The 27,906-nt window shown below is 41.5% G+C and overlaps 1 protein-coding gene across 2 annotated transcripts in view; it reads left to right on the forward strand.

Annotated features, from left to right (window-relative positions):
• Window positions 1-18,067: 18,067 nt before the first annotated feature.
• Window positions 18,068-27,906, forward strand: part of PDE7B (phosphodiesterase 7B) — a 155,961-nt gene continuing 146,122 nt past the window's right edge. For both annotated transcript variants that reach the window (XM_081327086.1, XM_081327087.1), the window contains exon 1: window positions 18,068-18,308. In XM_081327086.1, the coding sequence (XP_081183212.1) occupies window positions 18,288-18,308 (21 nt within the window). In that variant the 5' untranslated portion in view covers window positions 18,068-18,287. The remainder of the gene's footprint in view (window positions 18,309-27,906) is intronic.

Genomic DNA, 27,906 nt, shown 5'->3' on the forward strand with positions numbered 1-27,906 from the left:
GTTTAAAATGCAAACTTTTCCCCTCCTGTTTAACAACCCGCCAAATTCTTATCTTCTCTTATTACAAACAGTATTGAGATACATTCTCCCTACTCCCCCCAGTGTCCACTAATTCTAGCTCTAAAAGCCAGCATCAACTTCCCTCCGCCCTGTGTGCTCCCACAGAGAGGGCCTCCTCAGGGTGCCACCGGTCAGAGAATGTCGCCTGGTGGCCCCCAGCGGGATGTCCTTCTCTGTGGGTGCGCCGGAATTGTGGAACCATTTGCCGGTTGAGCTCCGGATGGCATCCGACCTTCGCTGCTTCCGACACGATCTGAAGACCTACTTGTTCGAACAAGCCGGCCTGGCCTGATGGGTGATGGGTTTAGATTTTAATATTGTTTTAATGTATTTTAATTCATTGTTCTTAGTTTCTGGGCACCTGTTTAATCTCTTTTAATGTTTGTATTCTTGTATTTTTATATGTTTGCCCTGTTCACCGCCCTGAGTCCTTCGGGAGAAGGGCGGTATACAAATAAAATTATTATTATTATTATTATTATTAAAAGTAATACATGAGTTAAAGGAAGGCTACATCTCAGCAGATACTGCAAAGCATCCTACCCACATGAAACATCCAGCACAGGGGACTTCACTAAACCTAGCCTAAGGCCCAAGAGAAAAATCAGGTGTTTATTGTAGTTTGTAGACTACATTTGATGATTCAGTGTATTATATGAGCCCAGCCAATTGTGATTTATTCAACTAATTGCCGTTAAGCAAATGTGTGAAACTGTTGGCTGCTTTTCAACAGTAAAGTAATAGATAGAAAAGGCCATGGCACAACATTACTATGGTTTAGAAATAAAAATTTCCAAGATATGTTTCCTAAAGAATTGTTCCAGCCCTGCTGAGTTTTTTTAGGCAATTTCCCTAAAGGTCCAACTTTTGTCTTCCTTCCTTCCTTCCTTCCTTCTTTCCTTCCTTCCTTCCTTCCTTCCTTCCTTCCTCCCTCCCTCCCTCCCTCCCTCCCTCCCCCCCTCCTCCTCTTCCTCCTCCTCCGCCACCTCCACTACTGTTATTTTATCTGAGCCAAGGCAAATCAAGGGTTTTAGCTCTATGGGTAGACAGGAAGGGGCCACTGGGCACTGGGAGACATCATTCAGCTCCAGCTAGAATCTAAGCTTTGGCAGATTTCCAACATAATCAGCTTCTGACTCTGACTCTTGATTCTGAATTTGTCATGCTAAAGACAAGTGATTATGCTGATGTCATTACTGTTGTCTCTCCTAGTACCTGTTCAACTCGATGTGTTACTTTAAAGCAACTATAATTCTGAGCAGCAGTTTCCAACAATGATAGCTGGTCCTATAAAGGAGATTTTTAGACTCCTAAAAGGAAGGAGTACAGTTCCTCCTGTTTATAGAAAGTACATCCTATAACTGTTTGAGATGAATGAGTTCAGGATGTATTCATGTTCGCTACAATTAAAAAACATTTCCCCATTTTATGATTAGGAAACAGAGTAGCTGATAAATTTCCTGATATGACCTGTGTGTCAAAGGAGATCATGGACTTATGACTCTTTCCTTCTTCCGCTCATTCTTTCTCCCTCATTGCTTCTCACTTTCTGCTTATTTCATGATTTCTTAATCACTCTCTTTCTCAAATAAAGGCCATCTGCTTCATATAGTGTACTGTACTCAATTACAGTATGGACTATTAATTTAGCCTCCAACACATTGGTTACTACAAGGAATTACTCCATTAGCGATGAAGAATCTTCGGAGGGATGAGGCTTAGTGAGCATGAGGTGTGTTGAAAGTCATAGAAAGGAAAGAATTTCTGAGTATCCATCTAGTAGATCTGAGTTGGCAGTAAACAGATATTTACAAAAATAAATAACCTGATAATAACCAATAAATAAACAAAAAGTGTCTTGGAAATGAGGATCCAGAATCCAGTTTTATTTGTCTGTTTTCAAACTGGCTACCAGGAGACATGCCGGATTGTTGTAGGATAGCTAAATTTCAAAAACTAAAAAACTGAACACACAAAGAATAAAAATATTTGGATTGATAGTTGACCTTTCAAGCTTTGTTGGCTAAAATATAACAGCTGGCCTTTGACAGTGCTTTAGTTTAAAAGAATGGGAGAGGCCAGGAAAAAGAAATGGATGAAGCCAGATTAAAAACTACTTTAATGTAATTTTAAAATTACATTTAAAATTAAATAAAGAAATATGGTTAATATGACTTGTAGTTTTCCCCTTCTGTCTCATGATTTATGGAAAGGAAATGGGCCGCCACTGAAGGATTTGTAAAGGCAGAAGCTGTGGATGGTTGATTTAATGGCTAGATGCTAATTGTTCAGTAGAGAGACATTATTGACAAATACCTATTTGTATAGTCCCACGTACTAACATCGAGATCCAGTTTGGTATAGTGGTTAAGAGAACAGGCTAGAAATGGAGAGACTGTGAGTTCTAGTCCTGCCTTAGGCATAAAGCTAGATGAGTGACCTTAAGCTATTCACTCTCTCTCAGTCCTAAGAAGAAGACAAGGGCAAACCACTTCTAAAATCTTGCCAAGAAAACTGTAGGGACTGATCCAGGCAGAAGCAAGGAGTCAACCCTGACTTGAAGGCACACACACACACATTCCAACCCACCCATACTAATATTAACCACTATTGTATATTTGTAACATTCAACAAAATATTAATTGATCACTGACTGCAGAAATAATTGTCTAGACAAAATTATTAAATGACAGTTCACCAAATTCAGATCAGAAAAGCAGTTCCCATTTCTTTGTATCTTTTATTTACATTGCTACTAGTATATACTAACATATACTAACAGAAAATCAATGTGCTGTTTGGATATTTATAGTGGTGTGTCATTAAAGCTACAAGAAAACCACACACTTCATCCTTACTTACTGTCACCATAAACAAAAACAAAGAGTAGCAGTTCATTTATTTATTTATTTATTTAGTTGCATTTGTATACCGCCCTTTCCCTGAGGACTCAGGGCGGTTTACAGGGAATTAAAAATCAAAACATACAAAAGTTAAAACCAATTTAAAAAGCATTAAATTCACCCTGTACACTAAAAACCCCAGTTAAAATTTTCTCCTCAGCCTGGGCCCGAGAGCTCAAAGAGCCAGGTCTTCAGGCCCCGGCGGAATGATCGGAGGTCGGGAGCAGTCCTCAGCTCCACCGGCAGCTGGTTCCAGAGGGCAGGCGCTCCCACTGAGAAGGCCCTATCCCTGGGTGTCACCCGCCGGCAATCTCTCACCGGCGGAACCCTGAGCAGACCCTCCCTGTGGGAGCGCACTGGGCGAAGGGCGTTTGATGCCGGCAGCAGGTGTTCCCTCAAATAACCCGGACCCAGGCCTGGGACCCAGGCCATTGAAGCATCTTTATCAGTGGAGGCAAAGAGATAAAATCTTGCCTGATTGTAAACATTGAGCCCAAATGCATTTGGAAAGTAACTAGCAAGGACCAAATCCATGTGCATACCACGAGGAGAGAGACGGCTGCCATGTAATTGTAATACATAGTTTATTCGTTCCCCCCACAACAACATGTGCATTTCTTTCCTCAGCAGGCACAATGAGGATCTTTCTTGATGACAGAACCCTATGAGGAACCAATAGATAAGTCATGCTTGCCTGCTTGACCAATACCTGAGTAGAAAGAACTGCTAACCAATCATTGTTGATTGCTGACCAAGGGCTACCATTCATGTAGGAGAGAAATCTTCTTTTTTTTGCTTTCAGTTAATGAAAGAAAATAAACTGGACTTCAAAGAGCCTTGGTGGAGCAGTGGGCTGATGCCTCCTTAAGTAACACCAGCTGCCTGCAATTAGTGCAGGTTCGAGTCCCACCAGGCTCAAGGTTGACTCAGCCTTCCATCCTTCCGAGGTAGGTAAAATGAGGACCCAGATTGTTGGGGGCAATTAAGCTGACTTTGTAATAATGCCGCTTGGGGTGTGTGTGAAAGCCCTAACAAGCAGGCATATACATAGAATGAAGGCTACTGCTAAGCTTGTAAGCCGCCCTGAGTCTTCGGAGAAGGGCGGGATATAAATGTAATAAATAAAAAATAAATAAAAAAATAAAAAAAATCTTATGCCTTTTGAGATGATGTAGTCTGAACTGCACATTTTGGCCCATTTTACATACATGTTCTTGGTGGTACAATCCAGGGGAGTTTACTCCAAAAAGCAGAGTAACTTTTCTTCTCATTCTTGTGTTATAAGCAAAAGTGAATGCCTCTTCCTCTTCTAGTTCTTATCTATGCATTTGGTCAGACCACTGGATGCAGCTGAGATCAGCCCCACATATTGCTCCTTCTCCTGAAGAAATGAGGACAATAGAAATTATTCTTTCTATACCACATAAATAATCCTTTTCCTTCCGTGAACTCAAGTAAGTGTGTGAGAAAAGTTTTCCTTCATTTTTATGCCTATAACAATAGCCCATGAGATAGTCTGAGACACATTGATTAGCAGCCAGTTGAACAGAGACTCTAACCTGGGATTCCCCACCCCAGTCTAATAGCTTAACCATTTACTGTAGAAGTAAAAGATACAGGAAAGGAGGAGGAGGAGGAGGAGGAGGAGGAGGAGGAGGAGGAGGAGGAGGAGGAGGAGGAGGAGGAGGAGGAGGAGGAGAGGAAAGAGGAGGTATGGAAGAGCAACTATGAGACAGAAATTTCCAGAGACCAAAACTTTACCCTAAGAGAGCATCAGAGTTTCCTCAACCCTGTCAGCATCATAGCTTCAGCAACACGTGCCTGGCCTCTATGGTGTACCATACATACATAATGTACATTTGGATTCAGCATTGTTTTGGAGCATTCTGTGTAGGGAAAAAATAGCCACTCTCTGTGTGCACTCTCTCAGATACACACAGATACTATCATATTGGGGGGGGGGGATAAAAGATGTTTCCCTCACCCAGTAGTTGGTGAGAACTAAAGAACAAAGCTAGTTCTTCCCCTGACTACCCCCCCAGTCCCTCAATACAAATGTATCTTTGGCTCTGCTTAAAATGGCCTGGAGAACAAAAAGCTCCAGATTGTCTTTCATTGAAATGGTAGTTATCTTTGTACATGTAGACACAAGAAATATGGACTTAAGCCTACTAGCATTTCTTTAGTATTACCTAACCATTAAACATCTAGTATTATCCAACCATTAAATTATTGTTTAATAATGAAGAAAATGTTTATACAAATATAGTGATGTCTGGATGATACCAAGACCTGAAAAATCACTAATGAGGGATTTGCTTTTTTAACTCCATCCCATGAATTATTCAATTCGAGGCTAAGTTCTCACTGAAAGAGAAAAGGCAGGAATAACTTGGAAAAATATGCCTAATTCTGTGGAGATGTGTTGATCAGATCTGAATTAGATCTTCTTCGTCATGACCATTATTATTAGCATCAATATTACTGAAATAATTTTACTGCTGCCTAATTTTTCCCAGAAGGGACATGGTGGCTCAGTGGGTTAGGATGCTGAGCTTGTCGATCAGAAGGTCGGCAGTTTGGCAGGTCAAATCCTGAGTGCCGCGTAACAGAGTGAGCGCCTGTTACTCGTCCCAGCTTCTGCCAACCTAGCAGTTCGAAAGCACATAAAAATGCAAGTAGAAAAATAGGGACCACTATGGTGGGAAGGTAACAGCGTTCCGTGCTCCTTTGGCATCTAGTCATGCCAGCCACATGACCACGGAGACGTCCTCGGACAAGCGCTGGCTCTTTGGCTTTGAAATGGAGATGAGCACCGGCCCCTAGAGTTGGAAACGACTAGCATGCATGTGCGGGGGGAACCTTTACTTTTAATTTCCCCAGCTCCCCAAACAAGTAAAATTGAATATTATTATGACTCCATTATCTGTTCTGAGAAAATAATGCTCATTTCCCATTGATATGTAAAGACTGGTGAGGGAGACTCTCATAAAAGAGATGGACGGCTGAAAAATGTGATAAATAAATAAAGATCCAATCCTTGCTGATCCTTAGAGTGCCTTGACATTCATCACTGAACATTGCAAAATTCAGGGAGAATTTCTTTTAATCTGGCCCATGTTTAGTTTAAAGATTACAAACTAGAAAATACCCAAATAATATCCATCAGCACATGGTTTTAACTCAGATGTTATACTTTCAAACAATCTACGGGAACACTGATATACCCTTCCTCTTTTTGTGTGCAAAAACACTGTTAGATTTGGACTACGTCTTTTAAGCAAGATTTTTATTTTTGCCTCTTCGTCACAACTGGAGCTTTTGCTTGTTTATATCGCAGTGATTATGGGGTAATTACTTTAGGACTTCTCTCTCCCACAGCAGAATTAAGATTGGAAGAGGATTGGAAAAACTTCACTTCCTCACTCCAGCATTTAAAAAAAAAAATCCCTAAAATTGTTACTACTATCTAGCACGGCACAATCTGTCTGATATGTAAAAGATTCTGCTGTATTATTTTTGCAGCAGCAAGCAGAATCTGCTGGTTGCTCTGGAATTCCGGCAGGCATCAATAAAGCTCTTATTCCTGGAACAACACTCTTTTGCCATCCAAAATCACCATATTACTATGTTCATATAGCAACATGCATACACACACACACACATATCATCATCATCATCATCATCATCATGCTATTTCCTTAAGGGGCAAGTAATATTAAACAAAGCATAAACAACAAAGAAAAAAATAGTAAGCTAAAGAATTGTAAGGCAAGAGATAATAAAAATAAACATAGCTGAAGCTAGTTAAAACAAGTTTAATTCAGTATATTTCTCCCTTCAATCTATTTCTCCCTTCCTTTCCTCATGGTAATTTCCCTACTCTCCCCCATACAGCATCCATATATTGCTTCATTCACTGCTTTTTTTTCTTTCAAATTCTCCTCTATTTTGGAAGATCTCATCAGCTCCATCCAAATATAACTTCTTAGGTCTTCCTCTTCCTCTCAGTCTATTCATTCTTCCTTCATATATTTATATTGCAGTTCAATCCTAATTCATTCTGCCTACTAGACAAAAAGACAGTTCCCCGCCCCCATGCCATCGCTCTGCTAAACACAGTTCCCACGTCACTGTCTATTTAATTGGGCTACTGTATTTAATATTTCTTTTAATTTTTATATATTGTATTTTATTGTACTGCCCTGTACACTGCCCTGAGTCCTTCAGGAGAAGGGCGGTATAAAAATTAAATTATTATTATTATTATTATTATTATTATTATTATTATTATTATTATTATTATTATTATTATTATTATTATTATTATTATTATTATTATTATTATTATTATTATGCTTAAGAATATCTAACCATGTAATAGGACTGTATTACTATTATCCTTCTCATCTTCCCTCTTAGCTACTCCTATTGGTATCTTATAACTATCACTTTGTTGGTTGTATCTTACGATTTATGATTGTATCTTATGAGCATGATTTATAACTTTGTTCCTTGTATGTACACTAAGAGCTTATGTAAGGGAGACAAATTCCTTGTGTGTCCAATCACACTTGGCCAATAAAGAATATTCTATTCTATGCTATATAATTAAAGTGCCTCAAGAAACTTCTTTTGTTCAGATCATACACTTTGTATTCAATCCACATCCGTTTCATGATCCATTCATTCACTGCCTAATCTCTTCTTCTTTGGCCACTGACAAACTTCTTAAACACCTCAGCCATGCTGCATTCAACTTTGATTTTCCTGTGACATTACCAACTCTGCCTACAACCAAGCTGACAGAAGCATGCTGTTATCAGTAGCCATTTTTCACTTTTTTTGATCAACACTCAATCCTTGCAATGTAGTACATTCTGTTTACTACTCTTCTCCCAGTATTTGCATTTCTTGAATTTTTCCCCACTCATAGTTCCATCAACTCCACGAATATTTCTATTTGATCCATTTTTTCTCCATTTATGCTATGACTTGCAATTATTCATGTTGCTTTCCAGGTCAAATACAACTACCTCGATAGTTCATAAATGTTCGGTTCCATGTGCCTTGGAGTCTATATACCATACCACCATTTACAGCCATTCTCAGCCAACGATACAACACTGTCTTCATACAAAAGTACTCTTATTAACAGTAGACCTCCAGTATAATCATAGCATTTTTATACATTTGCTTACAAATGTCAAGGGGACATCACACAATCTTGTTTTATCCTTATATTCATCACTGAACCATTAGCTAAGCATTCCTTTTATTCTCATGAATGCTTTGTTCAATCAGATACAACTTTTATCACATCAGGGTCTAACAGCCAAGTCCATATTCATATGAAACATTTCCTAAACCAAGCTTATCAACCTTAGTATCAGAAACCTTCCCTAATTCAGCAAATACATAGTAAGCTTTCTTGCCAACATTCATATATTTCTTAATGATTTTCTGAAAAACCAGTCTTAGCTCCAAACACTCTGCCAGGCATAAAAACTACATTTCATTCTACACTGAGTTTTGCTTAATGTCATCGGCTGTGCAGTTTCAATCAGTATTCTGCCAAAGAGTTCTCTGACACACGTATATTAATTCCTTTGTACTTTTTGCATTTTGTCTTGCTAACATTCTCTTCCTAAAGAGAAAAATGACCACATTTATCAAAACATCAGACCTATAAACAGTGTTGATATACATGTTAAGTAAGTCACACAGCAAACCATATCCATATTTTAACATTTCTTTAGTTATACTGCTTGCATCTGCAGTTTTATCATTTTTCAATATTCTCACAGCATTTATGATTTCCTTCCCATCATTTTCTCTTGGATACAAATATTTACAGCATTCATTTCAACTGTACAATTTTCTAAAATACACCATCCAGCATCTCAGTATTATCTGAAACTCATCACTTTTATTTCATCACTGGAGAATCCTGTTTTAGCTCTTTGTACCCACTTAAACAACATCTTGATTGCCACAAGAATTGGTCTGTGTCAATCAAATCTTTTATTTCAGTCAAAGACCAACAAAGGAAGGGTAAAATAAAACATTATTTTTAAAAGCTAAAAACAATATAAAAATATTCTTTGTGTAAAATTTGCAAAGTTAAAAAACTAATGTATGACACACACAGAGAGAGAATCACTATATGAACATATAAATATTGATGCTACCATCCATCATGCCTTTGGTCAATCAAGGCTTTCAGATAATATATTTTAGTAAGACAGGGATAATAAGACTAGTTAGCATCCTCAGTCATACCCATGCCCGATGAAGCATTCCTTGATAAGGATAAGGGCACAACATTGGTCAGTTTGGGAAAAATTCAAACAGTATGTTACAAATGCAGCCAAACCCCTATTGTACGCAAGCTAAGATTCCTAATTCAGAATCTGTCTTGCAAGCCAACATGACATTGCTTGCCTATCACCAATTAGGAGGCATATGCAGTGTACTGACACACATTCAGGGTCATACTGTAGGATTTCCAATAATAAGAGTCGAATGAGAATATGTTTAGCATAGCCCTGCATTTAATGGAATGCATTGCTTATGAGCTCAGCTTTTATAATAAATATTCTCCTCATTTTGCCAGCACTCTGTCTAGAATTCTTTCATTCAGATTCCAACAGGGCTGTCTCTGTTGCACAGAATTTAAAAAAAAACAAAACTCTATTTGCATATTTTTCTTTCAAGAAGTGATGGGAAGCCTTGCAGTTACCAAAAGTTTTTATTTATTTATTTATTTATTTATTTTTGGGACTTATATGCCACCCTATCTCCCGAAGGACTCAGGGCGGCTAACAACAATAAAAATACAGCAATGCAAAAGTTAAAAAGAATTAAACTAACAGCCCCAATAAAATAATTAAAATTAATAAGTTAAAATTTTAAAAACATTTTAAAAATCCCTATCGTCAGTCCAGGTCAGCCTGATGGAAAAGGAATTTTTTAAGGCCGCGGCGAAAGGACTGGAGATCCGGGGCCGTCCGAAGCTCAAGGGGAAGTTGGTTCCACAGGGCTGGCACTCCCACAGAGAAGGCCCTCCCCCTGGGGGTCGCCAGCTGACATTGTCTAGCCGACGGCACCCTGAGGAGGCCCTCTCTGTGTGAGCGCACTGGGCGATGGGAAGTCGTTCCCGGCAGCAGGCGGTCCTGCAAATATCCCAGGCCTAGGCCATGTAAGGCTTTAAAGGTAAGTACCAGCACCTTAAATCTACCCAAATGGTAGTTGGTTCAGGTTTGGACATACTGGGTAATGATATTTTATAGCTCTGGCCAGAAGGCCACTACAACTCAAGCCTAGTAGCTATCTGGAGTTGTTCAGCCCCTTCTCTGATAACAGCAGGAAGACAGAGCCAGCAGACCAACAACAACAGGAGGAGTGGAAATGGAGGCTCGGGCAAGGCTGGCTTAGGAAATCCTCCATGTGACTCTCTATCACAAGGTAGGATGGCTGCCTTTCTTTCGTGTGTACAAATGGAGTGAAGCAATATAACTTAGCATTTCTTCAGCTTATCATTTCTGGAAAAGGCAAAAAGTAGGGTGACAGCCATTATGCTGTCTTGCCTTTGAGAGAAAGGCAAATATCCAGATCTGGAAAGATCTGGAAAGCAAATATCCAGAAAGAAGGTGCACATTCAAAGTGTTCAATAGGCAGGCTTGCCTTTTTAAGGAAGTCAGTCTAAAAGCCTTCAGTCCATGGCTTTGAACACCTTGTTCAAAAGTATCTCTGGGATCTAGGATTTCTTCTCATCCACAGTCCCAACTGACATCCCATTGTAGCTCCACAATACCCAACGTAGGCCAGAAGAGGGCAACTTTTGCAGATCAGGGGAATGAATTTTGCTTTTACAGATGGTATTAGAGGCTGACTCAGAAAAACAGTAGAGTTTCCTCACTTGAAAAATGAGATGGAAGGACTGAGCTTTTGGATTGTTTGACTACAACCCCCGTATTTCTCTGGAGGCCTGGAAGTTGTAGCACATACATCTGAACAGCATCTTCTTGGGCAAAGAAGATTTGGGTGTAATAATATTTCTGGATGTTTCAAACTCCTATTGATTCATTATAAATTCCAGTTCCCATGTTAGAATATTCAGTAGTTCAGATAAAAATGTTATGGAAAAAACAAATATATCCTGATGGATTTTTGATTGCTTACTGTCAAGTGCCAGGAAAATCAGAAGATCCAGACAGTTCAAACAGGTATAAAGATTTATTACAAGCTTGAACTCTCCGCAAGACTCTGAATTACTAATGGCCAAGAAAAATTAGGATGAGATAAGAGCAGAAGGAATTCAAGATGGGCTGTACCTAGATCTCTTGTGGGCACAAAGGGACTCATGACTTATGACATGTTTGACTCCTCCCTCAGCTCAGCCTGGTCATCTCCTACACTTACCTCCCTTTTCTATACCTTCTTCAAATAGGAAATCTCTAGTGTGCTCACTTTCCATACCTGCTTAGAGTAGTGGATGCTAAAGCAGCTGCCTACTCCTTCAGGTGAGAGAAGCACTTATCAATGGTACAATCCAGCCCAATAGATACCGGTACATTATACTAAGCTAATGTAACTCAGTATATCTGGAAAGCATCAGGTTCTGGAAGGTAGCTAAAATTAAATGTAGAAGCTGAACAACAGACTCTCAAGATGCACACATACATATAATTCTAACGTCTTGAAGCTGTGTCTGAATTAATATTAGATACAAAGAATCTCTGCTTTCATTATTATATCAGATTATTCTAATAGCAGCAAGTATCTTTTTACCATTTTTCCATTTCAGAAATTTTCCTCAACATTGAATTCAGCCGCAGGATGCATTGGGTGCTACTTTTTTATCCAGCACATCCAATTAGAAATAATGCTTCCAATTTAAAAAGCCAATTGAACATTATTTGGAAGCTTTTTCCCCCCCCAAAAAAAAACATTTCAATAGCTGAGAAGCTTTACTGTTTCCTTGGGAGGCCACGTGATGTAATCTTTTACTGAGCTTGTAGAACATTTTGTCAGGAGTTTCTTAACTCCTTCAAGCTAGAGATTTTCAAGGGAATGTGTTCTGTCTCTTTACCCCTCCAGTGTAATCACAACACTTGACTGAGCTCCTTTAAATATCACCTTTGCTTCTTAAAAACAAACCTAAGGTCACTGTCTACTTCCAACTTAGAGCTTGTTTACAACCTGAGTATTTATTATGGGCCTGAGTGCTAAACTGCAAGACTTGTGTGCAGCTATCAGACTTTCTAATACTTTCTAATCCTTTTTTTGCCCAATCACATTGTTGTAATCGTCTTTGCTATTATCACATTGGTGGATGTAATGCAATGTTTAAGTAACGTCATCAGCAGATATCATGCAAATCGTCATCCATCCATATTAGTCAAGGATGAAGGAGACTCAAGTACATCAGTTATATTTTCCTTTCTCGTAGATTTCCATTGGTGCGTTGACTACTACATGCATGCTGACTTTCATATGAGTTCATAGGTCTTGAGGCATGAATTTGGAAAAAAAAATATGCGACTGAGATGCTAGTTTTGATAAAGATAGTACTTTTGACCTATGCAAAGGCATGAGCAAAACAAAGTCACTGTACACTGAATCCAACATTATATAAGGTCAGTCACTGTACTTTTTGCCATGAGTATATGAGATTCTTTTTTTTAAAAAAAAACTGCTATTAATTTGTGCTAAGTTGCCATTTTTTTATTTATCAAATTTATTATCCACTCATCTTATCACAGGGTAATTCTCAAATGCACTTTTAAAATCTCACTAAAGTGATTTAAAATATGTCTGTACAGGTTTGTGTTACCTTAGAAAATATTATTCAAGGAGAAGTTAGCTTTATGTAAGTGGATTTCATTCATGCAAAAATAATGTTTTTCTTTCGCTCTGTCACCTCCTCCAGCCAATCCGTATAGTCTGCTCCAGAAATTCAGATAACCTTCCAGAGTGGATTTGGACAGCTATAAGGCAGCTTTTATTTCATGAACAAAATCAGTTATTATTTGTGAAAACACACCACCAAATATCATTTTTACTATAAAACCACTTAAACATTTGTTGCAGTGCTTCTTGATGCAAAGTGTTTCTTCTCATCAAGGGATTAATCATCATAACATTTTGTTACGAGAACCAGATGTGGATATCCTTTAAAAAACACACACAACAACTCTCTTGTGTTCTCCCATTATTTCATCTCCTTTTAATTTTCACTCATTAAGGAAGGAATGATAGAATGGCTGCATGTTTTTCTTATTGTTGATGCTAGTAAACCTGCTGAAGCATTCAAGAATACATTTTAAAGTATTCCTTTCACTTTGAATTTCTAACCTTCCAAGTTTCTTCTAGAGTTCCAGTTAAAAAAGCAGCCCACTTCTAAACCTGTGTTCTGATTTATAGCAATTGAGTTGTTTTACAAATACATTGCTTCTTTCATTTGGTTGAAACAACAACTTACGGTATCAGTAATTCATAGCAATTTCTCAACAATGAGAAGGGATGTATGTCGTCTCCATATACGACAAGCTAGTTACTAGTAATAATCCTAGAAGGAATGCTAGGATATGATAAGGAATCATATACCAGTTTTAGGGATTAAAGATGCTATATGACAATCCCCATAATACAGACGTGTGGGAGCTAATCTAGGTTGTTAATGTTGTCACCCCCTAAGCCAGGGGTGTCAAACTCAATTTCATTGAGGGCCGCATCAGCATTGCAGTTGCCCTCCTGGGGCCGGGTGGGTATGGCCAGGGTGGGCGTGGCCTACTGGGTGGGCGTGGCTAGAGTGCGAATGGCCTACTGGGTGGGCGTGGCCAGCTCTACATCGTTCGCATCAAGGGTGCCTATGGGGGCCTGGGCAGGAGCGGGACAGATCTGAGGGTCTCTGGCAGGAGGAGGGTCTCTGGGCCAGGGCCAAGGCAGTGGGGGCCGTTTCCTCACTGTTTCCAGGATGGCTTCGCGGGCCGCATGAAACCACTTCGCGGGCCGGATCTGGCCCCCGGGCCTTGTGTTTGACATGTCTGCCCTAAGCCATCAGATTAATTGGTTATCCACAGATGCCGAGGTTAAAATGGCCTTCCAGACATGCAAAGATATAATAGAGTAGCTGCATTCCAAATACTTTTAAAAGTCACTGAAGCCAAGAAGGAGCTGATTTACATAGCATCAGAACCAGTCAGGTTCAGCAGTCCCCACCATTAGGTTAGTCCTACATCACCGCTTAAACTCCTAGAAGGGCATGGAAATTTAAACTGAACACACTTTTTCTGACTATTGCCATCAGACTTGCAGGTAAAAAAAAATTGCCATGAGGTGAAGGAAAAGTATGCAGTTTTGATCATGATGATTTTGATTGTGATGGATATATTTTAAAATAATTGTGCCTTTTGACAGATTATTTTTAACACTAACCATTGGAGAGAATATATGTAGCTCAGGAATGAACTAAGGAGTCCTTGGTGTTTTCTGAGCTTGGATCTTTTTTTGCAGATGTTTGATTACCTACCTAACTAGGTAACATCTTTAGTGCTAATGAATGTGGAGTTTAGTCCATTTTTATATACAGTAGTTTGCCCTGCCAGTGTTGTTGGGATTGTGGCTTTTCCCCTTGATAATTCCTTGATTAGGGTATTGTTTTCTGTTTGATTATCTCTCCGGTGTTCATCAAGGTGTTGGCTGCTGGACAGGATGTGTTCTTCTTGCTTCCTTTGTCTCTATTTTTTCTTAGCTTTTTGTTCTCTCTTCATGTTGTCTCTTTTTAATGGTGTATAAATATGGTTTATTTCTGTGTGTCTACTGATGGCTGATTTGTCTGTATACCAAGCTTCCAGGAATTCCCTGGCATTTTTGGCTCTGGTTTGATCAAGGATGCTCCCAGTTTCCCAACTGAAATTATGGCTGAATCTTTCAATGTGTTGTAAGATTAAGGGATTTTCATTGTATCTTCTGACTGCTAGTTGGTGTGCATGGATGCACTCTTCTTGTCTTCTGCCTATCAGTCCTACATAGTGGTTGCTATAGACCAGGGGTCTTCAAACATGGCCCTTTTATGACTTGTGGACTACAACTCCCAGAATTCCTCAGCCAGGAACGCTGGCTGACAAATTCTGGAAGATGAAGTCCACAAGTCATAAAAGGGCCAGGTTTGAAGACCCCTGCTATAGACTTTACACCGTATGTTGTAGATGTTCTCTTTCTTCTTGGGTCTTGCTTTACTTAAGATACTTTGGAGGTCTATGCTGGTTGGTATGGTATGGAATGGTAAGGCCATGTGGCTGTAATAGTCTATTGGTTGTTTCTGATATGTATTTCAAGTATGGCACTATTATCTTTTTCACAGTTGGATGTGTTTTAGTATGCTGAATGATCAGGTCCCTTCTGATAAAGTTGTCCGAGTATTTATTTTGTTGGAAGATGTTGCATAGGCAGACTGTTTCTTTTTTCTACTGTTCCGTGGTTGCTGCAGTGAGTTTCTGCTTGTCTGAATAATGTTCTTACACCACTGCTCTTATATACAGGGCAAGCCACTTTCCTTAGCACTGAGCATGCTACCTAGTTGGGCCATGAAATGTCAAGCAAACAACCAAAGTCAGAGAGCAGCTAGGACTGCTTTGAACTTGGTTAGTATTAAAGGGGGAGAAAATTCGAGGGCTGTAGGTCATAACTGGAAATAAAATGAAATGAAAACAGATAAAATCCAAGAAGGCAATACAACCCATTTCTGTATTGTGCTGCAAAAACTAGATAGTTGCATTTGTGAAGTCAACTGGAGTTCAGCTGAAATTAGTGGAGATGTTATGTTTTAAGATGTGGATTAAACATTTGAACAGATAAACAAGAGACAGATTCAATGTAACTTCTCATTCAAGAGCAGAAAAAAACAACACCAAGCGAGAGAAGGATTATAGTACCATCAGAACTGAGTAGGGATAATCATGTTGCAGTCTAACCATTCCCATTATGCTTTTCCCCCCCATTTCTTCTTCTTGAAGCACTTTCCTTGGGTAACATGTTTTGTTATTGTTGTTATTAGCTGCGAAGTCGTGTCCGACCCATCGCGACCCTATGGACAACGTTCCTCCAGGCTTTCCTGTCCTCTACCATCTTCTGGAGTCCATTTAAGCTCACACCTACTGCTTCAGTGACTCCATCCAGCCACCTCATTTTCTGTCGTCCCCTTCTTCTATTGCCCTCAATCTTTCCCAGCATTAGGCTCTTCTCCAGTGAGTCCTTCCTTCTCATTAGGTGGCCAAAGTATTTGAGTTTTAGCTTCAGGATCTGGCCTTCTAAAGAGCACTCAGGATTGATCTCCTCTAGGACTGACCGGTTTGATCGCCTTGCAGTCCAAGGGACTCGCAGGAGTCTTCTCCAGCACCATAGCTCAAAGGCCTCAATTCTTTGGCGCTCAGCCTTTCTTATGGTCCAACTTTCACTGCCATGCATTGCAACTGGGAAGACCATAGCCTTGACTATATACACTTTTGTTGACAGGGTGATGTCTCTGCTTTTTAGTGTGCTGTCTAGATTTGCCATGGCTTTCCTCCCCAGGAGCAAGCGTCTTTTAATTTCTTGGCTACTGTCCCCATCTGCAGTGATCTTGGAGCCCAGGAAAATAAAATCTGTCACTACCTCCATTTCTTCCCCATCTATTTGCCAGGAATTGAGAGGGCAGGATGCCATGATCTTGGTTTTCTTAATGTTAAGTTTCAACTCAACTTTTGCACTCTCCTTCTTCACCCGCAACAAGAGGCTCTTTAGTTCCTCTTCACTTTCTGCCATTAGAGTGGTATCATCTGCATATGAGGTATCATCTGCATATGTCTTATTAGCAGTAAATCCCTAGGTGCGATGATTCCTCCATCCCATTTTGTAACACAAAACATTTTCTACTGAAATAAAGCCACAAATCCTGGTAAGGACAAATCCCTCCTTGCAACCGTAGGAAGATTTGCATTACCATCTAGGATTTTTCTCCCATTTCTCATTCTGCCCTATGTCTTAGTCTTCCATTGAATTAATATTGATTCTGCTTAGCTTTTTGAGGCCACCCAATGCCCTCTAGGCTGGCATGAGCAAAACATGGCTTTAAATGAATAAACAAAGGCATAACCTGTTGTTTCAAGGTAAAGGGATATTACTTTTCAGAGGTAGTGACTGACTGATACCCCACAACAACACTTGGGAAGCAGAAGTACATAAAACAAGGTGAGATATAATCCGTGAGAACAGATCCTGATTTCGCTCTCAAACTCCTTCCAAATTTTGATTGTGCCTCTGCAACACACATGTTGGCATCCTTTCTGGCAGCTTCGGTCTATGCCAGACATGTCAAACACAAGGCCCAGGGGCTGGATCCGGCCCGCGAAGTGGTTTCATGTGGCCCGCGAAGCCATCCTGGAAACAGTGAGGAAACGGCCCCCATTTCCTTGGCCCTGGCCCAGAGACCCTCCTCCTGCCAGAAACCCTCAGATCTGTCCCACTCCTGCCCAGGCCCTCATAGGCACCCTTGATGTGAACGATGTAGAGCTGGCCATGCCCACCCAGTAGGCCATACGCATTCTAGCCACGCCCACCCAATAGGCCATGCCCACCCTGGCCATACCCACCCGGCCCCCTGAGGGCAACCGCAATGCTGATGCAGCCCTCAATGAAATTGAGTTTGACACCCCTGGTCTATGCAATAGCAATAGGTGGTGGTGGTGGTGATGATAATGATGATGATGATATTAATAATAATAACTAAGGCTCCAGTTTCTATCTAGGGTGGAGTGGTAGCCTGCCTGCCGAAATCACGGCCGCCGCATTCTTCCCATAGTAGTCCTTTAAAATTAATAGCACATGCAGAGGAAAAACTAAACCCCTTTGACGTCACTCTTCCAACGAGGAAACATAAACAGAGGAAGCTTCGCCGCCGCTGATTGGCCGGCCGCGCTGTGCCTGTGGCAGTTGACAGCACCTCCCAGCCAGGCACGGCTCGGCCTTCGCCGCTCCGCCAGCCCGAGACTGCGCCAAGCCCCGCGGAGCTCTTCTCCAGCTCTTGCCCGGCCGGGAAGTCTGGCTCTTGCGCTACGGCTGCTGCTCCGCGTGCGCCCAGCTCGGGCACGCTCTCTCCTCCCTCCTGCCTTTCTCCGGGCCAATGCGCACCTTCCGCCGTCCCTTGGCGCGTCTCCCCGAATGCTCTGCCTGAGACTTGGATGCAGCTTCGCGATCGCGCAGGTCGGGGCTTCATGAACAAGCCGCGCCGCTTCCAGTTTTCCCGGCATTCAGAGGTCACCGAACTGCCACTATGGTTAAATGTCTTGTTTAATGGTTGAGGTACGTACTGGCCAGCCGAGGAGGCGGCACGGTTGGGACTCGCCTTCAGGGGGAAAACTGCAGTTGCGCAAAGTTAATTGAACGAACTTACAAGGGTATTTGGAAGAAAACACTTTGCGAGGCTTGCTGTGAAACAAGCTTCCTTCTTTCTTTCCTTCCTTCCTTCCCCCCTCCTTCCTTTCCTTTCCTTTCCTTTCCTTTCCTTTCCTTTCCTTTCCTTTCCTTTCCTTTCCTTTCCTTTCCTTCCTTCCTTCTTTCCTTCCTTCCTTCCTTCCCCCCTCCCTCCTTCCTTTCCTCCCTCCCTCCCTCCCTTCCTTCCTTCCTTCCCCCCTCCCTCCCTCCTTCCTTCCTTCCTTCCTTCCTTCCTTCCTTCCTTCCTTCCTTCCTTCCTTCCTTCCTTCCTTCCTTCCTTCCTTCCTTCCCCCCTCCCTCTTTCCCTTCCTTCCTTCCTTCCCCCCTCCCTCTTTCCCTTCCTTCCTTCCTTCCTTCCTTCCTTCCTTCCTTCCTTCCTTCCTTCCTTCCTTCCTTCCTTCCTTCCTTCCTTCCTTCCTTCCTTCCTTCCTTCCTATCCGTTTGTGCGAGTAGCCAAGAGGTGAGGCATCCTGGAAACTTGTATGAATTGTGTGCAAAAAAAAAATAAAATCAAAAGAGGGGTGCTCCCCTTCGCCTCTCCCACCCACCCCCTCCTTCCCCCGGCCAGCTTCCTTTCAGTAATGTTTGAAGTGGAGAGTCCCGAAAGGGGTTGTACGCGATGAGTCGCTTCTTATCCGGAAGAATCGCGCAGGGTGTTGCGTCTCGAGCATCGGGGTTCTTGTGGCTTGGGTTTTCAAAGGGAAAAAGTTACCAACCTCCGGGTTGTTCCTTTACGCTTCCCCCGAAGAGGCGGTCGGCGGTCCTGTTAATATTTCACCTAGGCGCGAATAGCTTGGAGAGCTGGCTGGCGTGGGAGGGGGCTACAGCAAGAGAGAGAGAGAGAGACCGGAGAGGAAAGTGAGGGACTGGCCATCATCAAAGGGCAGCCTGTAGCCTTAACTTGGACGACCGTTGCAGCATGGAAATGACCAGCGTGTGCCGCAGGAACCCGAGCTTGGGTTGAAAACAGAGCCCACATTGTTTCGGGGAGCCAGCGTGCATTTGGAAGAGCGACTCGCTTGGAGAGACGCGTGTTTAAAATCTCGCCCCGGTAGCCAGCGGCGGCCTTTTGTGTGTGTGTACGTTTCAATTAAAAGATTGCAAGTATAATGTCTGCAAGAATTGAATAACGTGTGGGCGGGGGGGGGTTGGGGTGGGAGGGGAGAGGAAAAAACGCTTGTTTTTTTATTATTAAACGTACCTTGTTTTCAGACTCGGGTTGCTTCTGTAAAAACAGGGGAAAGGCCAAAAGCTTTGCCGAGGTTCGCCCTAAGAATGCACTTCGAAGGCTTACTTGGGGAGAAAGAGTTGCCCACGCTTGGTCCATAAGGACTAGCTTAGAAATGGCAAAACGTTAGCTCCAAAATGCAGACTATTTGCTATGTGCTGTGAATGGACAATTGCTATTCTGCAGTGCCTGGTGGGAAAAACAAGGACTTTGTGCACATAAACTGCACATAACTGCAGCTCCTCCATTTCCTTGGCAGTATCTTCACACGGGGCTGCAGGAAGAAAGAGGCTGCTGTCATTAATGCTTTGCTTAACGACCCATTTCACATGTTGTACTGGGGATCAACCTCTTTCTCTCTTGGACTACCATCCCACAGACCATTTTGATGAGTAGAATTGTTGGCTAAAACGTATCACCTCCTGTCTCCCAATATTCCTTTGTTTTCTCTTTTTTTGCCACACTGGAAAACGCTTTTCAACCCTGAACATATTAGCCAGCCTCAGAAATTCAAAACAGTTTTTCAGGTATAGTGCATAGCTGTGGCTGTTAACCTATGAAATGTACGTATTCATCTTGGATAATTGCTTTGTACAGGTCTAAAATAATATAGAAAAACCAATGGGAGAGGGAGAAAAGAATTGCAACTTTTTGAACTTTTGGAAGAAGTCTAGTGCCTGAGGTCCCACCCTGCTAGAGTGTTCTCTTCCTGCAGGATAAATATCCCTTATGCAAGTCTAATTGATGCATGTGACTAGCTCTGAACTTAGAAGACTGTCAGTCAGATGAGAATTTCCCCTTATTCAGATCTCAGGATTACCTGAAGCCTTAGGCAAAAAAAGCTTATTTCTATTAAAGTCTTGTTGCATTAATGGAATCTAAATTCTTCACCGCAAGGAAGAAATTTCTGGAGAAACAGAGATGGTGGCATGACTTTTTCTGATCTAACATAACGTCCAGTAGGATTTAGCTCATGACAGAATATCATCTATTTCTTGGTCCTCTCCAAGGGAAGATGATGTCTGCAGAGAGAGGCAAAGAAATATGGTCATATCGTGGGTGAAGGACAGATCACTTTGCAGAGGAGATGGAAAGACTTCAAAATGCAACATGGAAAGGTTTCCACGTGACGTGTAGTTCTTGTAGCAAGTAGTTTTAATTCTTCCAGTTTATTTCCTTTCCTATCATTCATTTAGGGAAGTTCTCATTTACTCCAGTGCATGGAAGGGCCTCATTTATTCCAAAGCATCTTCTTCTTCTTCAGGGCTGTCCTATGTCTTTAGTACAGTGCTTTTTTTGTAAAACAAAAAGGTGCCGGAACTCACACATGTCATACAACCTGCCTTGCCTACCCTACAAGGTTCCATCCAAAAAAGGTGCCGGAACTCCGTTCTGAGCGTTCTATGAGAAAAAAAAGCCCTGCTTTAGTACTCTACTTTATGCATTTCTATGTGCATGATTGTTCAAAACACACCAGGGGCTGGGGGAAACTTCATATTCTGTATATTTGAGAGTGTGGGTAGTCCTCGACTTATGAGCACGACTGGGAGCAGAATTTCCATTGCTAAGTTAAAGGGGGTTGTTAAGTGAGTCACACCCGATTTTACAACTTTTTTCCCCATGGTTGCTAAGCAAATCATTTCAGTGGTGAAACAAATTGCACGGTCATTAAGCAAATGCGTTTTCCCCATTGACTTTGCGTGTGGGAAGCCTGTTGGGAAGAAGGTCGCCAATGGCGATCACGTGACCCTGGGATGCTGCCACTCTTGGAAATACATGTTGGTTGCCAAGTGCCTTAATTTTGATCACGTGACACTGATTGTGCTGTGATTGTCATAAGTGCGAGGACTGGTCATAAGTCACATTTTTCAGTGCTGCTGTAACCTCGGACAGTGGTTTGAATGGATGTAAGTCGAGGACTCCAGAAGATGGCAGAGGACAGGAAAGCCTGGAGGAACGTTGTCCATGGGGTCACAATGGGTCGGACTCGACTTCGCAACTAATAACAACAACAAAGTCGAGGACTTCCTTTAATAATTTTGAAACCTTTATGGATAACAATCAGACCTACTAACGTCCATACTGAATACAGGAACAGGAACAAAATTACGAAGCAAAATTATACTTTACTGGGACATCAAAAGCTAGTTTGTGTTTGGAAATATATTAGCCTATATACCATGTGCCGTTATTCATTTCCTTATTTAGATCCCTTTTTTCATTTATATCTCAGGTAGACAGATGATAAAGACCTAATATGTCAGTCCATATTTTGAGGTTGATGTCTCCATGTCAGGAACTTCTAATTAAAATAATTGTATCAAGTCAATGAAATGGGTAGCCATTTTAGGCTGTTTCCCAAGTAGAAAAGTTCCGGGGGGGGGTGTTGGGGGGGACAGAATTAAATCAGTTAAGATGAAATGGGGAACAAAAAATTGAGACTTTGTTAAAAGAAATTAGGTGGAACAAAAGCTTGATTTTCAGACTCTCGAACTCCCAAAATCTTTAGTAGATATGATACAGTCTGCTACAGCACTTCCACTTCCACAGAGTATCTCAGGGAACTCCAGGGCATGCACAATTCTGTTCTTATAGATATAGATCAGGGGCATCAAACTCAATTTCACTGAGGGCCGCATCAGCATTGCGGATAGATATGGCCAGGGTAGATATGGCCAGGGTGGGCATGGCTAGAGTGCGTATGGCCTACTGGGTGGGCGTGGCCAGCTCTACATCATTTGCATCAAGGGTGCCTATGGGGGCCTGGGCAGGAGTGGGACAGATCTGAGGGTCTCTGGCAGAAGGAGGGTCTCTGGGCCAGGGCCAAGGCAATGGGGACCGTTCCCTCACTGTTTCCAGGATGGCTTCACGGGCCACATGAAACCACTTCGCGGGCCGGATCTGGCCCCCGGGCCTTGTGTTTGACATGTCTGATATAGACCCATCGCAGCATTTCAGTGCTGAATATTGAAGGATCCAAGCAAAGTCTTCAAACACAGAAATAAATATACATTTGTAGAGGAAGAGTTAGTATAGCCTAGACCTTTATACTGGATTGGGTCATTTTCAGAGGCTCCAATCAGATCCCCATGCGAAAGTGGCTAGACTCTGCACACTCCTGTTCACTACTTTACATTCTAGCCCGTATTGCTTTTTGATTAGGTGATTGCAACCCCATCTAGTCATGCTTTCACACTCACCCCTCTACATACTAGGAAAAAAAGTAACCAATTGGAAGAAATGTCTTGAATTCTTCCTTCTTTTTTTGTTGGCTATGATCATATGTGCTCTCTTGGGAGGAAAACTCTTCTTCCAGCTTCGATGTCGGTAAGATTTCTCAAATATTTGTGAAAATAACGCCATTTTTTCCCCAATGTTATTTTAACTGCATAGAGCAGTACCATTCAAGCGCATCAGAGGAAGGAAATAGATTCTCTGCTCATCTCTGTTGCTGGTAAAAGAAAGACCTGCTAGCTGCCTCTGGAAATGCAGCTCTCCTTGTTTTCAAACAGAATCTAGTAGTTAACATCTGGAGAGATTAAAGGACCATTGTGGTTGTGTATTCTTCTCCCAGGAGGAGGCCTTGTGTTGAACAATTCCCAGCAACCCTTGTCAGAATGGCCATTGGGAAAGGATGCTGAGAGTTGTTATTCAGAAGACCACAGATTTCCCACCCTACTGCAAGTGATGAGCCAATAGAGAGCCAGCCTGTTTACTAAGAAAGCAAGAACTGTTGGGCTAAAACCAGAAGAACAAGTTAAGAGCTGACAACACACAGAAGTTTACAGGATCCATTTAAAAACTGGAAACCAGGCAGAGGACTTCGGGATTTTTTACTAGTTTTAATCCATTTTCATTTAGCATTATAGCAATGGCAATATTATTAGCAAGGAGTGTTTGGAAATTTTAACCTAATAAATAGAACGTTTTAGTTTTAGATTAGTGGGGGTTTTTTGAATGTCTATGGTAGAAAGTTTATGATGCAAATTTTGAATGAGTAGATGAGAAAAATCAGGGAAGGCATAAACAAGAGTCTAGGGTAATCTTATATGCAAATGTGCATTGTACTGAAGCACTTTCAAATGAAAGTTGTTCAGAGTGGCATGCATGAGAGAAATGAGGCCATTGCTATATAAGAAATAATAAAAGTGTCATTTGCAATGCTCATTAATGTATTCCGGAAATTAAATTTTGCTAAACTCTTAATTCAGTTTCACATGTATGGCATAAAAGTTAGATAAAAGCATAATCTGCTTTTTTTTTAATTACTGAAGTTTTAGAATGCCTTTTGAAAGGAAGGTTTTTGAAAAAACATGTCAAAATCTTTTGGGGCTGAACCTTGTCTATTACTTTTTTAATTCAAAATAGACCTGGAAGGGACCTTGAAGGTCTTCTAGTCCAGCCCCCTGCTCAAGCAGGAGAACCTATAGTATACAGACAAGTGGTTGTCTAGTCTCTTCTTAAAAACCTCCAGTGATGGAGCATCCATGATTTCTGAAGGCAAGCTATTCCACTGATTAATTTTCCTCACTGTCAAGACGTTTCTCCTTAATTCCAGGTTGCTTCTCTCTTTGGTCAGTTTCTAACCATTGTTTCTTGTCCTGCCCTCTGGTGCTTTGGAGAATAATTTGACCCCCTTTTCTTTGTGGCAGCACCTCAAATACTGCAGTACTGCTTTCATGTCACCCCTGTTTCTTCTTTTCTTTAGACTAGCCAAATCTAAGTCCTGCAGCCATTCTTCATATGTTTTAGTCTTTAGTCTTTAGGCTTTAGTCTTTAGGCTTTGATCATTTTAGTTGGTCTTCTCTGAACTTTTTCCAAAGTCTCAACATCTTTTTGTAGTATGGTGACCAAAATTGGTTGCAGTATTCCAAGTGTGGTCTTACCAGGGTTTTATAAAGCACAAGATCCTGATTCTATGCCTCTGTTTATACAACCCAGGATTGTATTAGTTGCTGGCTTATAGTCAAGTGATCATCCACTAGGACTCCAAGGTCCCTCTCACAGTTACTGTTTTTGAGCCAAGTCTCGCCTAATCTGTACTTATAGCTTTTATTTTTCCTGCTAAAAGTAAAACTTTGCGTTTCTCCACATTGAAACTCATTTTGTTGGATAGGGCCCATTGTTTAAGTTTGTCAAGATCTTTTTGGAGCCTGACCTTGTCTTCTGGGGTGTTGGCTATTCCTGCCATTTTAGTGTCATCAGCAAATTCCTTTGTCTAAGTCTAAATCTTAGATTAGCTTCTTTATTTACTAGTTTAGCAAATCTCAATTTTCTTCTGGAATCATTTCTGTGTTACTATGTATAGGCAAATAGGAATTTGTCAGTATAATTCAATGTGCAGTGTATCATTCCACTACATCCCCCATATAGAATGCACCAGAAATATTTCAAAATGTCACATGTTCCCCAATCCTATTTATAATTACTTAATAATATTCATTGAGCCTCAAATTAGTTTGTATAGAACTATAGCTAAATGTCTCTTTTGCTATATTGAGAAGTTTGATGATTTAATACATACTCACTTCCACAGAAACCTTGCATAATTGTAGAAATTTTCTGTAGGGTAATTGTCCTACAGAACATCCTTACACTGGTTTGGAAAGTCATTGAGTTGATTTTTGGAAGACTGGAGATGAGTTTTCAGTGTTCTGCTAAGCAAGCCATAGTTTTCAGAAAGCTAGTTTCGTGTGAGTGTGTGTGTGTGTGTGTGTTTTGCCCTTTTGTATGTGTCTCAATGTTGCATGCATATGCAAAAGATTGGGGCTTTGATTGCAGTGCTGCAACCAACAATAATTGTGACTTCCTAGATGATTTTACACTATGCTTTTGGAATCATTTTGACAGGACGGTCATTCCTGGGAAAATTCACTGATGTCCTAAATCAGTGCTATCGCTCTGGCTGTGGCTTGGTGAAACTGAGAAACTTTAGAAATGGATTTGGTACCATTTCCAGAGGGACAGCAATCAATGACCTTTTTTTTACAAGTGTCTCCATAAATTTCTTTTCGGTTCTTGGGAAAACTTCACTGTGATAAGGGAAGCCAAAATCAGTATGATTTATAAAGGGTAGGACTGGTCCAAATCATCCCTTAATGTTTCATGAAATCTAGTTTTATCCTTTCCTTTTGTTGAACTGATCAAATTAGCAGAGGACAGGAGATGGTAGTATGTTTGCATTGGTGTGGTGCGTGTAGGCTATCAGTAGGATCCCCATAAATTCTGATAACATTCAGGGGTGGGGGGGGATTATGAGAACAAAAATTGGAAAGGATGCAAATACTTTTTCACTCAAGTGTATGTAAATACTCATCCACCCTTTGGTTTCAAGGATGCCAAGCCCTGCACACACAGTCTGGTAGTTTGTGTGGAAGCACAGGAAGAAAAAGCTGTAGGGCAGGGGTGTCAAACTCAATTTCATTGAGGGCCGCATCAGCATTGCGGTTGCCCTCAGGGGGCCAGGTGGGTATGGCCTGGGTGGGCGTGGCCTACTGGGTGGGTGTGGCTAGAGTGCATATGGCCTACTGGGTGGGCGTGGCCAGCTCTACATCGTTCGCATCAAGGGTGCCTATGGGGGCCTGGGCAGGAGTGGGACAGATCTGGGGGTCTCTGGCAGAGGGAGGGTCTCTGGGCCAGGGCCAAGGCAGTGGGGGCCGTTCCCTCACTGTTTCCAGGATGGCTTCGCGGGCCACATGAAACCACTTCACGGGCCGGATCCGGCCCCCGGGCCTTGTGTTTGACATGTCTGCTGTAGGGGTTGAGTCACTGTAGATATAAGAGGCACTTGCTTGTTCACAGAGGCAGTGGACAATCAGCTGTTTATTTAGCTCCATTCTTGTTTTCAATAAAGATTCTTATCTAGCTTAGCTGTGTCTCTGAGACTTAGTTAAATCCTGCCCTCAGAGCCTAGATGAGCTTTGTAAAGTCTCAAGGTCCATGATTTACTGCAAGTCCTGGTTATGGGAGCCAAGCAGCTTGACTTCCCACTTCTACTCCCATTGCTATGGGAAGAGAGCCTAGAAATCAAGGATTAACACAATAGCTACTGACACTCTGAGAATACTGCTGACTGTTGACAGAGGCCAGTGTTAAGCTCCAGTGTCAGAATTACTGGACAGACCAGCAAGCTCAGATGATCAGCCAATTAGCCCAAACCATGACAGTAGGTGTTCTTCCAAGAAGAACCAAGCTGATGCTGTTGCTGCTTTAGTTGATGCAGTCTTCCAATGTTAAGTACCCACTTCCTTGCCAGATAGGTGTGATGGGAATCCAGGCATATTTATTGCCTATCTTGTGTATATCTCCCTGAGACCAAATGACTGACCCACCAACCATATAGGATTTGTCATTAGCCTACTGAGGGAGGGAATTGCAAAATCTCCACCTTCTGATTAAGTCTAATATACATATATGCGTTGGGTGATTTTCCTGAGACATAATGCACTCCTTTCAGCAGTTCCAAGAAGATTCCATCCCATTTGCACTCCGATACAGGGCACAGTGGCAAGTCGCCTCAACAGCTATCAGGGAGAGTGATAACAACCAGATGACTGCAAAGAAATATGATTCTTCCAACACCCCCCACCATCGTGTCAGAACTAATTCTTCCATCGCCCCCACCATCCTGCCAGAAGCAAGGAAGCTTCTTGGATGAGAAGAGAAACTTCTCCTTCCTCAAGGAAAAAGAACAGTTTAGTTGCCTATCGAAAAAGTACCTTTGAGACCACTCGGACCTGGATGATGGAGATTCTCCACAGAAATCCTGAGAGATAACTTAGAGAATCCGATCAAACATATAAAAACAGTGTGTGGGGGAATATGTTATTAAGATTCAGCTGTTCCTTCAGGCTATGGGCTACCCATCAATTCAAGGAGGGAGAGTTTGATGAAATTTGAAAGAAGCTAATTAATCAGAGCGCTCCAGACTCCATAACCACATTAATCCTGGTCTACTTTGCCCTTGATGGCAAACATAAGAAATTGTAGGAGAGTATGGGTAGGAAAGGAAGATGCTGCTGTTCACTCTTTTCCTTCCTTTTACCAAAAACATGTGAGACTTCAAGAAAAAAACCTTGCAGCAGGGAAACATAATGCTACACTTCTTCCAAGAAACATACAAATTTAAGAGAGCAGAAGATGACCTTGATGGAGGTTCTTTGATATGCATGCTCTATTACCTAGCCAAAAGGAGAAACATTTTTTAAGTTCAAAATGTCCAGTTAATGTTATTTATTT

The sequence above is a fragment of the Vipera berus genome (assembly GCF_964194415.1).
Source record: "Vipera berus genome assembly, chromosome: 1".
NCBI classification, from domain to species: Eukaryota; Metazoa; Chordata; class Lepidosauria; order Squamata; family Viperidae; genus Vipera; species Vipera berus.